At 34.6% G+C, this 16,122-nt stretch overlaps 1 protein-coding gene across 1 annotated transcript in view; it reads right to left on the bottom strand.

The window, feature by feature from the left end:
- Window positions 1–16,122, bottom strand: part of LOC131437578 (serum response factor homolog) — a 549,631-nt gene that overhangs the window by 6,592 nt on the left and 526,917 nt on the right. Inside the window, exon 3 of the mRNA XM_058607033.1 lies at window positions 130–625. Within this exon, the coding sequence (XP_058463016.1) occupies window positions 130–625 (496 nt within the window). The remainder of the gene's footprint in view (window positions 1–129; window positions 626–16,122) is intronic.

The raw sequence follows: 16,122 nt of genomic DNA, 5'->3' as shown, positions 1-16,122 counted from the left end.
TGCACGACTCTTACTCATGTAGCATTTTCATGAAATGAAAATACACTGTACTCCAGAAATCATGATAGATTTAATTTATTCATAGGATGGGAAATTTATCCGTGTAGAATTACTTTGTTCAAAACTCACCCTCATTGTGCAGCTGAATCTGTCCAGTTTGTAGCAGGTTGACCAGAACATCCTGAGGTAGATTTGCTAAGGCCGCTGCCGGATAGATGACACTGTTAGACAATTGAGACTGATGTTGTTGTTGTTGAGTTGCCATTGATGATGAGAGTGATGATTGTTGATGTTGTTGTTGTTGTTGTTGCTGTTGTAGCTGTAGCTGCAGAGCCTGCTGTTGTTGTTTGATCTGCTGCTGGATGGCATTCAAAGCGATGCTGTTACTATTGCTGGTGCTGTTGATGTTGTTGTTTCCGTGACCGATGCCGGATGTGGTTGCTACGGTCGACGCTGAAGTTGGCGCACTAGAAGATGACGTTTGTGGTGCTATACTAACACTGTGATTATTGCTACTGTTGAGTGGATTAGAATTTATGTTACTATTGCTACAGCTTGGCCCAGGCGAATCTGGTGGCGAGTAGTCATCGGTATCGCTACCGGACGACATCGGGGAACGATCATCCTGGAACGAGATGGAGAAAAAGCACTCTGATCAGTAACAGTAATAACACAATTTGTTCGAAATGGCATGATGAACATAAAACCGAAATGGATTAGCGGGTGTCAAAGTGTGCCAAATCGTTTCTATCCAATTTTAGCATGGATGAAGCCGAACGCCAAGTATTTATCACTGCTTCTCCATATTGGATTGTACCATTAAGCAACGACGCTTTAAGCTAATGTGGACATAAAATGTACCGACGTGGAAGAAAAAAAAACGTTTACTTTTGTCGTAAGAAAAAATGTGTCGATACTTGCAGGAGATTACACCTATTATTGTGGCTGAACTCAATAGAATGTTGCCAGGAACAGATCTCGATTCGCCGGACCGAACAAGGCAAGGAATTTCATTAATAAAATATTCTATCCGGATTTGGTTTCTCTTCGTCTGGTTGACCGGCAAACCGGAGTGAATTGAGATAAGATATCGATTCCTTATTCGAATCCGGTGGCGTACCGTTTGAACCCGTATCGATATCCAACGGAATGAATGAAGCGAGAAATTATGACGCGAGTTTCACGATTTTATGAGATTCTCCCGGTTTGGGAAATGGTGTTGCTGTAGAGATCGACTTGTGTCGATAGCGCATCAGCAGGGTTACCAGTGTGTTTCAGGATCAACAAGATCGAGGATGAGTTCGGTTCAGAACTACAACTGGTAGCCCGTTTACTTCTTTGTCAATCATCGTTATCATCACCGGGGCTGTGTGCTTCGCCATAAGCAACATTAAAAATACCAAGCAGCAGCGCACCAGCACCATAAGCATAAGCATCGCCTTGCTATTTTGCATTGCACTTTGGCAAAGCGAGAAGACGTGCGGTCGCCATGATGCGCCCGATATGGCCGCTCGAAATGTGTTCCGAAATGGACATCGGCATCAGGTCCACTGCGGTTGCTTGCAATTGCAGCAGTCCGTCAGTCTAGCAATGATGCTCGCCGCGCTCGCCGAACGCCCCTTGACAGAAGCCCCAAGTGGAGGTGATGTGACAAACGAGATATTCTCTATTGCGATGTTGCTTCATGACAGCCGCGCAAGAGGAGGGTTCCGAATTTGGTTGATGGTAGCAGATCGCGACGTTGGTTTACTTCATCTCCTCCTCTCTAGGTGCTGCCGAACACCCACAAAAGGAGTTGGAAAACATCGTGTTTCATGTTGTCAGGTGGAACTCGGCTACTGGTGATAACGAGAGCTACTCAACGCACAACGGGGCCCTGAAGCGGAGCGCTCTGATAAAGCCGAGAGGTTTGCCGGTTTGAAGACTTGATTTTCCATAATTTCCACAACGACAAATTACAGATTCAGAAATTTTCCGTCCTTTCTGGTGTTTTGCGAACGGAGACATTTTAGTGCGCTCGGAGGCTCCGGCAAAAAATTGCGACCGGCAAGGTTGCGCTGGGCCTGTTAGGACGAGGCGGACACGTTAGTTACAAATGATGGATGGAATTGGACACGGAGAGAAGTTAGATCATCATCGTTAAGTAAAATGAAGAATAGATATTCTTATTAAATTGTTAGCGATAAATAGCAATAGTCATAGAATACACAGTCAAAGTCACAGTCACAGTCACAGTCACAGTCACAGTCACAGTCACAGTCACAGTCACAGTCACAGTCACAGTCACAGTCACAGTCACAGTCACAGTCACAGTCACAAGGCTGAAAAATACATACTGCTCTACGCAGAAACAAATTATGAATTTTACAGGTGACATAATTCTACAAACGATACAATGCATATCTACCTAATTTGTCAAATAAAGCAATATTCCATTTGTACAGAATTGTACAGGCTCCGAGTGTGATTTGCACTAGGCTACTAAGTGCCGCTGTTTGGATTTAAATGTATGAATTATTCATATTGAAGATTCTGTGACTCAGTCGATTCCTGGATAATTTAAAAATCACACAAATTTAAAATCACATAATTTTACATATTCTTGAATATAAATGTGTGTGCAACATGACGCTTCACTTATGTGCCTCTTATAAGATGTTAAATCACAAAAAAATTGTTCAAGCTGTGTACGCTAAATTACAACTCGGCCAAGCAGCCCCTCACAAAATTCGGTCAACCTATCATCATTATTGTTTTGGAGAACAATAACGTTTTACAAAAAAAAACCCTTCTTAATCCACCTAGTGGTGTGATAATGCCTTTCTCTTCTTTCATAACATTCTCATGAAAATATGTTTCATCATCATTATTAAATAATTTTGGATACTAATTTTGACACCAATTGATTCAGATAGATTCGAGTAGTTCACAAAAGCATGCTTCAGTGTTTATGTCACACAGTCAGCATCATTTTTCCAAACTAGTGCTTGACATTTGCGTTGCCTATTTGTAATCAGTGATGCTAATCTAAAAAAAAACCCTTCTTAATCCACTTAGTGGAATTTTCATATATCTTGAAAAATCACCATAGGGGGGGAGTACATGAAATTTTCGAAATCGAAAAAAAATTTTTGATGCCAAAAAGCTTAGAATTGCATGAAACGTCGAGATTTAGTGTCATCTCGAAAAAAAATTTTTTTTTAAAAGTCGACTTTTTGGGACTTAGAAAATATATGAAAATTTTTCTAAGTCCCAGAAAGTTGATTTTTTCAAAAAAAATTTTTTTTGAGATGACACTAAATTTCGATGTTTTATGCAGTTTTAAGAGTTTTGACATCAAAAAAAATTTTCGATTTTGGAAATTTCATGTACTCCCCCCTATGGTGCTTTTTCAAGATCGAAAATTGTCAAACTTTTACCACCGGGCAGCACCCCTTAAGCATGTCCGATTCAGGTCAAATTTTGCATGAAGGCTTTTTTCGAGGTGCTTAAACTTTTGAGCACTAGAACTTTACGAAAATAGAGTTGATCCCAAAATTTTGGCACCCTCATATATATAAGAGCGGTAAAAATCAACGTGTTTTGTCGGTTACGTCACTTATACCATCATATATCTGGAACCAAACGTCACAACCATTTGATCTTCGAACTTGATCAACGGCCCGACAGTAGCTTTCAAACGAGCCCAAGTTTGTAAAAATCGGATCAGCCATCTCTGAGAAAATTGAGCGCGTTCAAATACAACGCTTTTTGTCGGTTACGTCACTTATACAATCATATCTCCGGAACCAAAAGTCACAGCCATTTGATCTTCGAAATTGATCAATGGCCCGGCAGTAGCTTTCAAACGAACCTAAGTTTGTTAAAATCGGTTCAGCCATCTCTGAGAAAATTGAGCGCGTTCAAATACAACGCTTTTTGTCGTTTACGTCACTTATACAATCATATCTCCGGAACCAAAAGTCACAGCCATTTGATCTTCGAAGTTGATCAATGACCCGCCAGTAGCTTTCAAACGAGCCTAAGTTTGTTAAAATCGGTTGAGCCATCTCTGAGAAAATTGAGCGCGTTCAAATACAACGCTTTTTGTCGGTTACGTCACTTATACAATCATATCTCCGGAACTAAAAGTAACAGCCATTTGATCTTCGAGCTTGATCAATGGTCCGACAGTAGCTTTCAAACGAGCCCAAGTTTGTTAAAATCGGTTCAGCCATCTCTGAGAAAATTGAGCGCGTTCAAATATCTTCGAAAAGTGCACACACACACAGACATTTTCCGATCTCGTCGAGCTGAGTCGAATGGTATATAACACTATGGGTCTCCGAGGCTCCGTTCGAAAGTCGGTTTTTCCAGCAATTCTAATACCTTTCTATAGAGAAAGGCAAAAACAAAAAACAAAAGTAAGTTCACACAGACGATCTTTTTGTGCCAACAATGATAATAAACTGCACTCCAAAAAATTTTGAATTTTACAGGTGACTTAATCCCTCATACGATGTAATTCAATAAGAACTCATTTGTCAAATGACGGAAAATTTTATTTGTAATGACTTAATGTTAGATGAGCTTGAATTTTACTGGTTTCGACTGTAACTTGCGTACTGCTAGCAGGTTCGACTGAATAAATTTAAATGCACCTATTACCAGCCAAGCAGATGCATGATTCTGTGGCTCAGTCGATTAACAGACGTACATGCGATCCAATGATTCTCGGTTCAAGTCGCGGTGGTTGCTATCAGTGTTCTTTTTTTTTATTTCAATGAATTTCATGTCATGGAGTTTTAGACACAATATTAAATTTGTGACACAATATTCCATTTATGTGCATCTAATAAGATGTAAAATCACAGGGTTTTTTTAAGTGTGTGGTGTCTCTGCTGAGCCACATTTAAAATGCAAATGTAAAAATGTAGCTTATTTATAAATATTCATTTATTTACATTTTGATTTTTTTTGAAGTTATCGGTACCATGATTTGGTTCGCCTCGCATATATTCAAACTAATCACAAGTGAACGATTTAAACTGTTACGCATAATAGCAGTTAGTTAGTTCAAAAGTGTTATCCGGATTCTTCTACATCGAAAAGAACCATTTGTTATTGGTTTGCGAAATTCAAACGTGATTGTGCATGCACCGATGGTGGTGAACGTTATGGTCTTCCAGTTGAAGTGGTTAATCAAGAAAACAGAAAAATATCCACAAATTGGTTATATTTAATCGTAAACGTAAGTGGCGTGAGATAGCTGAGGGCGTCGAAATATCAAAAGATAGTGTGTATACAATTATGTATGAACATTTGACTACGGGAAAGCTCTGTTTTGCCACACACTCACTCACTCACAGTCGATCAAATAACAACAACGTGTTGATGATTCAGAGCAGTGTTTGACCATGTTTATACGTAATAAATCAGATTCTTTGCATCGATATGTGACAATGGGTGAAACATGGATCCATCACTTCACTCTGGAATCAAAACGATCTTGACTGCAGTCCTAAGCTGCCAAAGGCACAACAGTCAGCTGGAAAGTATTTTGTGATGCACATGGTATAATCAAATACAAATTTTTTTTATTTGGTACAATCTTCGTTGACTATATTGACAATGCAAAAACGATCAATATCTTTTGAACGCAAAACTTAAGGAAAAACGAACTCCTATGTCGTAGAAAAAACACTGTTTTGTTCCAAGACAATGCACCGATTCGCAAGTCGATGGGAACGATGATTGAATTAAACTTCGAATTGCTTCCTAATTCACCGTACAGTCTAGATCTGGACCCCAGTGACTACTAAGACTACAACCCGGAGATATATTCAACTCAAGTGAAGAAGCAAAAGACAAATCCTTCTACAAGCGCGGCATCAAGAAGATAGATGAGTAAAATCGGTTTTTCGGCGAGAAAGTGTTGCTCTCAGTTAGTGTTATAAAAAAAGCCAGTTGAAGATAGGAATAAGTACTACATGGGATCAGAAGTCCCGGGCCTAACAAAGAAAAAGGCGATTTTCACTGTAAAAACTTTTTTATTCTCCAGTATAATCTCCATCTAGAGCAGGGGTTCCCACACTATTTTGGGTCATGGACCCCTTTACTAAAATTAACTTAGGCCTCAGACCCCCATCAACAAATCCTTTGAGAATTCAATTTCTTTTTTTTTTTATATTGATGTAAATGCGAATTTCTGCGGATATTCAAATAAACACAACTTTTTTAGCGTAAATATTTCAAATAACAATAAACTTATATCAAACAATAGGGGGTCGATTTCCAGACCTCGTCGACCTCCATATTCAGTATTCGTTTATGTTGATCCCCGCAAAAAGGATATCGACCCCAAGGGGTCTATATCGACCGCTTTGAGACTAGAGCGATACTCTTGATCTATCGATCCTCTAACATTTTGATGCCCTTTGAAAATATAACGATTTGTCAAGACCTTTAAAATAGGCTTCCTTCAAGACCTTCAAAATAGGTTTTTTCGGAGATGGCTGAACCAAATTTGACAAACTTAGATTCAAATGAAAGGTCTCGTGGTCCCATAAGGAATTCCTGAATTTCATCTGGATCCGACTTCCGGTTCCGGAGTTATAGGGTAAAGTGTGTTACATATTATACACTAGAGATGGGCAAAACAGTTCATTTCAAAGAACCGTTCAGTGATGCAGAGTTCTGTTGGAAGAACTAGTTCTCCAGAGCCGTTCGTTCGTTCTATTCATAGTTGGTTTGTTTGTTCAAAGACTAATCGAGAGCTTACTTTTGTAAGCTTAAGCAAGGAAAAAAGGTCCCTCGAAGTAGAACTGAGGTTCCGTGACGAAACTTCCTTATTAGTACCGTTCTTGAAAAAAGGTTGAGCGAGCTCAAAAACAAAAAAAAAGATCCCTCGACTTTGAACTGAGGAACTATCGTTCTCGAAAACAGAACTATAGCTCGTTCATTCATTCAAAAGAACTAGTTCTTTTGAACCGTTCGCGAACGAATTGCCCATCTCTAACAGATCGGCTGAAAAGTTCGTATCGTTTCTATGAGAGGGCGCCACTAGAATTAAATCCATACCATTTTCAGTTAGTACCAACCTTCAAAAGATACGTGTACAAATTTGACAGCTGTCTGATTATTAGTTTGTGAGATATTGCATTTTGAGTGAAGCTACTTTTGTTATTGTGAAAAAAATGGAAAAAAAGGAATTTCGTGTGTTGATGAAACACTACTTTTTGATGAAAAAAAGTTCCACCGATACCAAAAAATGGCTTGATGAGTGTTATCCAGACTCTGCACCGGGCGAAGCAACAATTCGTAAGTGGTTTGCAAAATTTCGTACGATGAACGCAGTGGACGTCCAAAAGAGGCTGTTACCGATGAAAACGTGAAAAAAAATCCACAAAATGATTTTCAATGACCGTAAAGTGAAGTTGATCGAGATAGCTGACACCCTAAAGATATCAAAGGAACGTGTTGGACATATTATTCACGAATATTTGGATATGAGAAAGCTTTGTGCAAAATGGGTGCCGCGTGAGCTCACAATCGATCAAAAACAACAACGAAAAACCATGCTGAAATTGAACGAATTGGGCTTCGAATTGCTCCCTCATCCACCGTATTCTCCAGATTTGGCCCCCAGTGACTTTTTCCTGTTCTCAGACCTCAAGAGAATGCTCGCTGGTAAAAAAATTAGAAGCAATGAAGAGGTAATCGCTGAAACTGAGGCCTATTTTGAGGCAAAGGACAAATCGTACTACAAAAATGGTATCGAAAAGTTGGAAGATCGCTATAATCGCTGTATGGCAATTATGTTGAATAATAAAAACGAATTTTGGCAAAAAAATGTGTGTTTCTATTAAACGATACGAACTTTTCAGCCGAACTGTTATTAGACACCGTCACTCAAATCGGCGAAACGAAAAAACGAAAAAAAAAATCTAAACTGGTCTCAAAACTAGACAAATCGATAGTCATTATCAGTAGGCAACTAAACAAACCGATTCCGGCTATCCTGGTTCCCGGTTCCCGGTTCCGGAAATAGTGGTCATATATACCGAAACGGATCTCACTTACTTTTCTCAGCGATGGTTTGACCGATTTTCACAAACTTAGATTCAAATGAAAGCTCTTTAGGTCCCATAGAAAATTCTTGAATTCCATTTTCATCTGACTTCCGGTTCCGGAGTTTTGGGGTACAATGTGCATAAAAAAGAAAATATGTTTTCTAGCTTTTCTCATAGATGGCGCGACCGATTTTCACAAACTTAGGTTCAAATGAAAGGACCTGTGGTCCTGACCATCCGATCCTGTAATATAGGGTAAAGTGTGTTAAAAATTTTATACCATCACTTAAAAGGGCAAAAATAGATAAAAAAAATTTCTAAATCGATCTAAAATCTTCTCCTATTGATAGTTTTTGTCAGTAGATGGCCAAACAAACTGATTCGGTTATTCTCTCAAGAATCTAAATAAATTATTTTGAAGAATACCACGGTATCATATATGATAGTATGATTGATATGAGAATGTCATTATTACACCACTGGGTGAATTAAAACAGATTTTGCAGTTTTCAATCACCATACCCAATTCCTCCGAAACCGGATTCAGATGACCAGAATAGCCGACAAATATGACCTCCACATTGGAACAGTTTTAAACCTAGATAAACCTAGACTTACTATCTCATGCTCTATTTCGATTCAACGAATCGAACCTGCGGTAATGTTACTTCTGCATATGTAAGTTAAGCTGAACAGCATGAATTATGCTGCTGATTCATGCTGAATAAAATATATATAGTAGGATTGTTGTTGTTATTATTATTATTATTTTCATTATTATTATTATTATTATTATTATTATTATTATTATTATTATTATTATTATTATTATTATTATTATTATTATTATTATTATTATTATTATTATTATTATTATTATTATTATTATTATTATTATTATTATTATTATTATTATTATTATTATTATTATTATTATTATTATTATTATTATTATTATTATTATTATTATTATTATTATTATTATTATTATTATTATTATTATTATTATTATTATTATTATTATTATTATTATTATTATTATTATTATTATTATTATTATTATTATTATTATTATTATTATTATTATTATTATTATTATTATTATTATTATTATTATTATTATTATTATTATTATTATTATTATTATTATTATTATTATTATTATTATTATTATTATTATTATTATTATTATTATTATTATTATTATTATTATTATTATTATTATTATTATTATTATTATTATTATTATTATTATTATTATTATTATTATTATTATTATTATTATTATTATTATTATTATTATTATTATTATTATTATTATTATTATTATTATTATTATTATTATTATTATTATTATTATTATTATTATTATTATTATTATTATTATTATTATTATTATTATTATTATTATTATTATTATTATTATTATTATTATTATTATTATTATTATTATTATTATTATTATTATTATTATTATTATTATTATTATTATTATTATTATTATTATTATTATTATTATTATTATTATTATTATTATTATTATTATTATTATTATTATTATTATTATTATTATTATTATTATTATTATTATTATTATTATTATTATTATTATTATTATTATTATTATTATTATTATTATTATTATTATTATTATTATTATTATTATTATTATTATTATTATTATTATTATTATTATTATTATTATTATTATTATTATTATTATTATTATTATTATTATTATTATTATTATTATTATTATTATTATTATTATTATTATTATTATTATTATTATTATTATTATTATTATTATTATTATTATTATTATTATTATTATTATTATTATTATTATTATTATTATTATTATTATTATTATTATTATTATTATTATTATTATTATTATTATTATTATTATTATTATTATTATTATTATTATTATTATTATTATTATTATTATTATTATTATTATTATTATTATTATTATTATTATTATTATTATTATTATTATTATTATTATTATTATTATTATTATTATTATTATTATTATTATTATTATTATTATTATTATTATTATTATTATTATTATTATTATTATTATTATTATTATTATTATTATTATTATTATTATCATTATTATTATAATTATTATTATTATTATTATTATTATTATTATTATTATTATTATTATTATTATTATTATTATTATTATTATTATTATTATTATTATTATTATTATTATTATTACTATTATTATTATCATTACTGACATCACTACACACGGTATTACTGCACTACCGGCTGTGAAGATTGCATATTTTTTTCAAATAAAATTCAATTCATTGACATTCTTTTATTTTTTTAAATAATTTATTTTACACCGGCTTTATATACTTTTATTCTTTCGGTCGCAGTTATCATAAAATAGCTAAAATTTTTATCAACAGCAGCACCCTCTTTTATCAATATCACACATTAGTAGCAGATATCCGTAACCGTTTCGTTTTTTTATAGCGTGTATAAATAGAACAAACCACGCATCGTTCGTATTGTGTTTTCTTCTTCCACCTTTCCACCACGTACCGGTGTTGTACATATTGTCATTCTATATGGCGATTTGAAAATTTTGACACTAATCGCCCTGTAACTGTGGAACCGGAGGTCAGATTCAGATGAAATTTCACATTAGCTTCAAGGATAATATGAGTTTCAAATCAAGATTTGTGAAAATCGGTTCAAGCATCGCAGAGAAATCGAAGTTAATTCTATTTTTGGAGTTTTTCTTCGCCACTTTCGGTTCTTCCGGAACAGCAAACGGGGGGACCAGTAGTGCTGAATTAAGCTTTCATGCCCCCAAACTAACAAGCTCTGCAAACTAGCAGAATTTATCAGACAGTTTTATGGGATTTGTACTTGTTTTTGATCATCGTTCGTGAAAAAATACTGATGAAATTGGCAAGTTTCCACTTATCATGTTTTAGTTCTGGAACCGGAAGTCGGATCCAAATAATATTCAGGAATTTTGTATGAGACCACAAGACCTTTCATTTGAATCTAAGTTTGTGGAAATCGGTTCATCTCCGAGAAAAGTTAGTGCAAAAAAAAACTATAAGACCTTTCTTTTACAGATTAAATTGTGAAAATCGGTTGAGTCGTTTCTAAGAAAATTGAGTGCACACTTTTTCTATAATTTTCACATATTACCATGCAACTCCGGAACCGGAAGTCGGATCAACATGAAATTCAATAGCAGGCTGTGAGACCATAAGACCTTTTGTTTGAATTTGAGTTTGTGAAAATCGGTTAAGCCATCTCTGAAAAAGTGAGTGCATATTTTTTACTTTTTTTGGTATCATGGTATGATATCTCCGGAATCAGAAGTCGGATTGGGATGAAATTCAATAGCAGACTATTGGACTAGGAGACCTTTCATTTGAATCTTAGTTTGTGAAAATCGGTTCAGCTATCTCTGAGAAAAGTAAGTGCATATTTTTGTTACATACATATACACATACACACACACGGACGGACATACAAACACACATTTACTCAATTTGTCGAGCTGAGTCGAATGGTATATGACATTCGACCCTCCGGGCCTCGGTTGAAAAGTCGGTACGCACAGTGGTCGTTCTATATGAGAAAGGCAAAAATCATGATCAAAAGAAGAGAAACAGACAAATCCATTCATTGTTTGCGTGTACTTTTATATTTGTTACGTGTTGTCCCTGTTCTTTCTGACCTCTTGTATCGCGGAAAATCGAAATTCGATGCGTTAAAGATTTAAAATTCGGTATTAATTTTCTAATATGAAAAATACAGTACATTTTAATGGAAAAATACAGTGCAAATCATAGTATTTGGGTCAAAAATATAGTACAATACTGTAAAACAGAGTAAGGATACGAGAGTTAGTTATGTCACTTGCACATGACTGTTAAATCTACAGAATCGCAAGTATCTGTGAGCATTCAAACGATTGTTGATATCGGTTCAACCATCTTCTTTGAGCGTATAGAAAAATAATTTCGGGATGTCGATTACGTCACTTCTACGATTATATCTCCCGAACCGGAAGAGTCGGCCATATGATCTTCGAGCTTGATCTTCAACTCAATATTAGTTTCGAACGAGCATAACTTTGTTGAAATTGGTTTAGCCATTTCCGATAAAATTGAACGTAGAGAAAAATGTAAGTTTAGTTGGTTACGCCACGTATGCCATTATATCTCCGGAATCGGAAGTCGAATGGTATGTAACACTAGGGGCCTCTGAAGCTCCGATCAATGGTAGGTTTTCCAGCAATTTTATTAGCTTTGTGTGGAGAAAGGCAAAAATTAGAGTTGTGCAGAAGGATGGAAGGGGGGATTCTTTATCAATAGTTTTAAAATTTGTGACTAATTGTGGCATTAGGGCTTGAGGTTTTGAACGCGACATAAATCGTGCATAGTCATATGGGCTAGGGTTGAAAATAATTTTCCAACCCCAACCCAGAAATGTTTCGCAATTTTTTCCAGTGTGATATACGTTATCAGCATAAAAGCCTTGTCACAGTGGTTAACCTTCTCATCAATCCGCGCAGCCAAAGGGTGCAGCAGTGACAGCATAAATTAACAACACCACGCGGACAAACTATCTGTTGCGATCGCTAGATACGGAGCCATGCTGCGCGCATCGTTGGCTTTGGTTTCGATTGACGTTTGTCACGTACAGCTGCTGTTCCCGCTTGGGACAACGCAGTGTAAGCCTCAGCGACGTTTTGTCTATCGGGGTGGTGCATTATCATCACCCGAGCCACCAGGTTGGCTGCCGCGGCTGCCGGAAAGATCCGCGAAAGTATTCATTGATTCCGAAACCAAGCCATACGGTGGGATCCATTTCTGGCAGTGGACCGCACGTTTTGACCATATTGGAAAGTAGCCACCGCAGACTCTGAGTGATTATGCCACCACCAACACCACCACCACCACCGCTTCCACCGAATGCCATAAACTGATATCAAAAGTACTCAATTCTAAGAGTTGATAAAATGTTGTTTGTCATAAAGCACACCAATAGCGGGAGCTTGTTTCGCCATTGAGATCGCTTGCAATGCCGCATCTTATCAATCAATACCATAGATCGATTGCAGTGCAGATCGATGATAACACCGTTTAACGGACAGTAAAACTTACAATTGTACCACTTAGGATGGGACAATTAGAACTAGAAATGACTAGTGGAGCTAACGAGTGTATGATTGTAACCGAGCTAGATGCGTTTCATTGGACGGAATGGCTGGTAAAACTGGTTACGGGCAGCCTCCAGTGTAAAATTAATCTATTAATTATGATTACAAGGAATCGCTACTCTCGAGACAGCTTGGCATTGAAGTGGAACGCCATCCACATTTTCCGGGAGGTTCCGCTAGACTGAAGATATCATTAGAAAGAAATCCGACTTCTATATTTGACATGTTGATATGTGCCCGTTTTTAACATCACTTCACAGACTTTGTTGTAAATATTTGCTGCAAAGTTCCAACGTATTTTCCGATAGTGATTTTTTTTCGTTTCCCGAGCTACATTGACATGAAGGTTTAAAATTCTAGTCACTCTTCTGGACCGTTGGATCCCCGCTGGACATTCCGAACAACATCTCAATTAGGCTACCACCCGAAAATTCACAGCAAGGGCCGTTTCCGACGAGATGGGTGGTCTCACTTGGAATGCGAGCATAAATTTGATATTCATCACAGCATGATGCAAGCAGTAAATAAAGTGCGCGAACTAAGTGCATTCCTGTACTTTTCCCCCGTGGCGAAAAGGAGAAAAGTCCCAGCGGGAGCTACCTTCGTTCGATGGCAGCGAGTTTGTCACGGGCATTTTGCGTTCCGTTGCTCGTTTGTCGACAGTCGGGGACAGTTTCGCAGTGATTGTATGTAGCATGTAGTATGTAGTACGATTTGCTGAAAAATTTCATATTCACAAATGTTTAAATGAGATGCATGTTCATGTTGTGGCAACGATCAGACGCGAAATCCTACTGAGCTACGAGGAGCTATTTCAAATCATATGCTCGGATACCGATATGTCGTATTTATTAGTCCTGCAGAGCAAAGTACTTCGAAAAAATCAAACAGTTTACATGATCAGCAATGAAGAACAGGAAAAGTCGGAATATGTTAGCTGCGAGTATGTCTAATATTCATTAAGACTCCAAATACCAAGCCTGAAAAAAAGTTGAAACGGTAACTTCGAGCTGTCATAACTCAGCTGTTTTTCAATTAATTTGAAAAATATTACATCCTAGAACTTTGTGAAGTTCGTAAATTGACTCAAAAACTTTGTAGCAGACGATTGGTAAGGGAAAACCAATGAAAATTTGATTTTTCACGTTCCAAATTTTTTTCACGCGCCCAATATCATTCGATTGCTAGTGATACCAGCTACAATTTTTGGCCAACTACCATTCTTGCACTATCAAAAGAAAACCTTAAAAACCTGTTTTAATCCACCTAGTGGTGAAATGATGACATTTTCATATCAATCATACTACCATATATAATACTGTGGTATTCTTCAAAATAATTTTCTTCGATTCTTACAAGAATAACCGAAATCGGTTTGTTTGGCCGTCTTCTGATAAAAATTATCATTTGGAAAAGATTTGAGATCGATTTAGAAATTTTTTTAGGGGTTTTCCCCATTTTCAGTGATGGTATACAATTTTTAACCCAATTTACCCTATATTTCCGGAACCGGAAGTCGGATCCGCATGAAATTCAGGAATTACGTATGGGACCACAGGACCTTTTATTTGAACCGAAGTTTGTGAAAATCGGTCGCGCCATTTATGAGAAAAGTTAGAACACATATTTTCTTTTTTTGCACATTTTATCCCATAACTCCCGAACCGGAAGTCGAATCCAAATAATATTCAGGAATTTTTTATGGGACCTTAAGACCTTTCATTTTAATCTAAGTTTGAGAAAATCGGTTCAGCCATCTCTGAGAAAAGTTAGTGCACTTATTTTTAAATTTTTTTGCACATTTTACCCCATAATTCCGGAACCGGAAGTCGGATTCAAATAATATTCATGAATTTTGTATGGCACAAGACCTTTCATTTGAATCTAAGTTTGTGAAAATCGGTTCAGCCAACTCCGAGAAAAGTTAGTGCAAAAAATCGTTACATACACACACACACACACACACACACACACACACACACACACACACACACACAGACATTTTGCGTACTCGACGAACTGAGTCGAATGGTATATGAAACTCGGCCCTCCTGGCCTCGGTTCAAAAGTCGGTTTTCACAGTGATTGCATAACCTTTCTATATGAGAAAGGCAAAAATCGATGAATTTATAAATATATATGAATTTTTCATATTTTTTCACATGTTTGTATATAACTTAAAAATTAAAGCGATGACATGTACATTTTTCTGCTCCAAAATATTGGAGTCATTACCAGAAACCAGAAATTTGTAATGATGAACAAAATTTTATATCCGTTCAAAGAATCTCAAGAAATTTGATATAAATACAGAGAATTTCAATTATTGGGAAAATTTTTCCAAACAAAATCAAATCAAAACTTTTAGATTTTTTGACATATATTTTTTATTATTTTATTATGAACAAAATTTACAAGAAAAACTAAAACTTGGATTTCACTGACAATCTTAAATATTTTGGTTAATATATCTAAACTCTAAAAATAATTATATTTTTGTATTCGACAAAAGATTAAAACAATTTTTATGCACAACCCAAACGCAATCGATAACTACTAAAATTCTGATTGTGTATTAGGTTTTCCGTAGAACCTAAAAAAAACGGTAGAAAATGGAAAATTTCGTATTGATTTCATCGACGTAGAATTTGAAATTTTCTAATAAAATAAGTGCTGTGATAATACACAAATTTTGTATAATTCCAATGGCTTTATACAATAAGGAATAGAACGTAAAAATATAAGAATTTTATATACTAATCTAACAACTACAGTTTAAAAATAATACATTACTTGATTTTTGTTTTACAAGCATTTAAGAACAAAATCATATATCAAAAATTTTCC

The sequence above is a fragment of the Malaya genurostris genome, chromosome 3 (genome assembly GCF_030247185.1).
Source record: "Malaya genurostris strain Urasoe2022 chromosome 3, Malgen_1.1, whole genome shotgun sequence".
In the NCBI taxonomy this organism is placed as follows: domain Eukaryota; kingdom Metazoa; phylum Arthropoda; class Insecta; order Diptera; family Culicidae; genus Malaya; species Malaya genurostris.
This window is presented reverse-complemented; position numbering and strand designations above follow the sequence as displayed.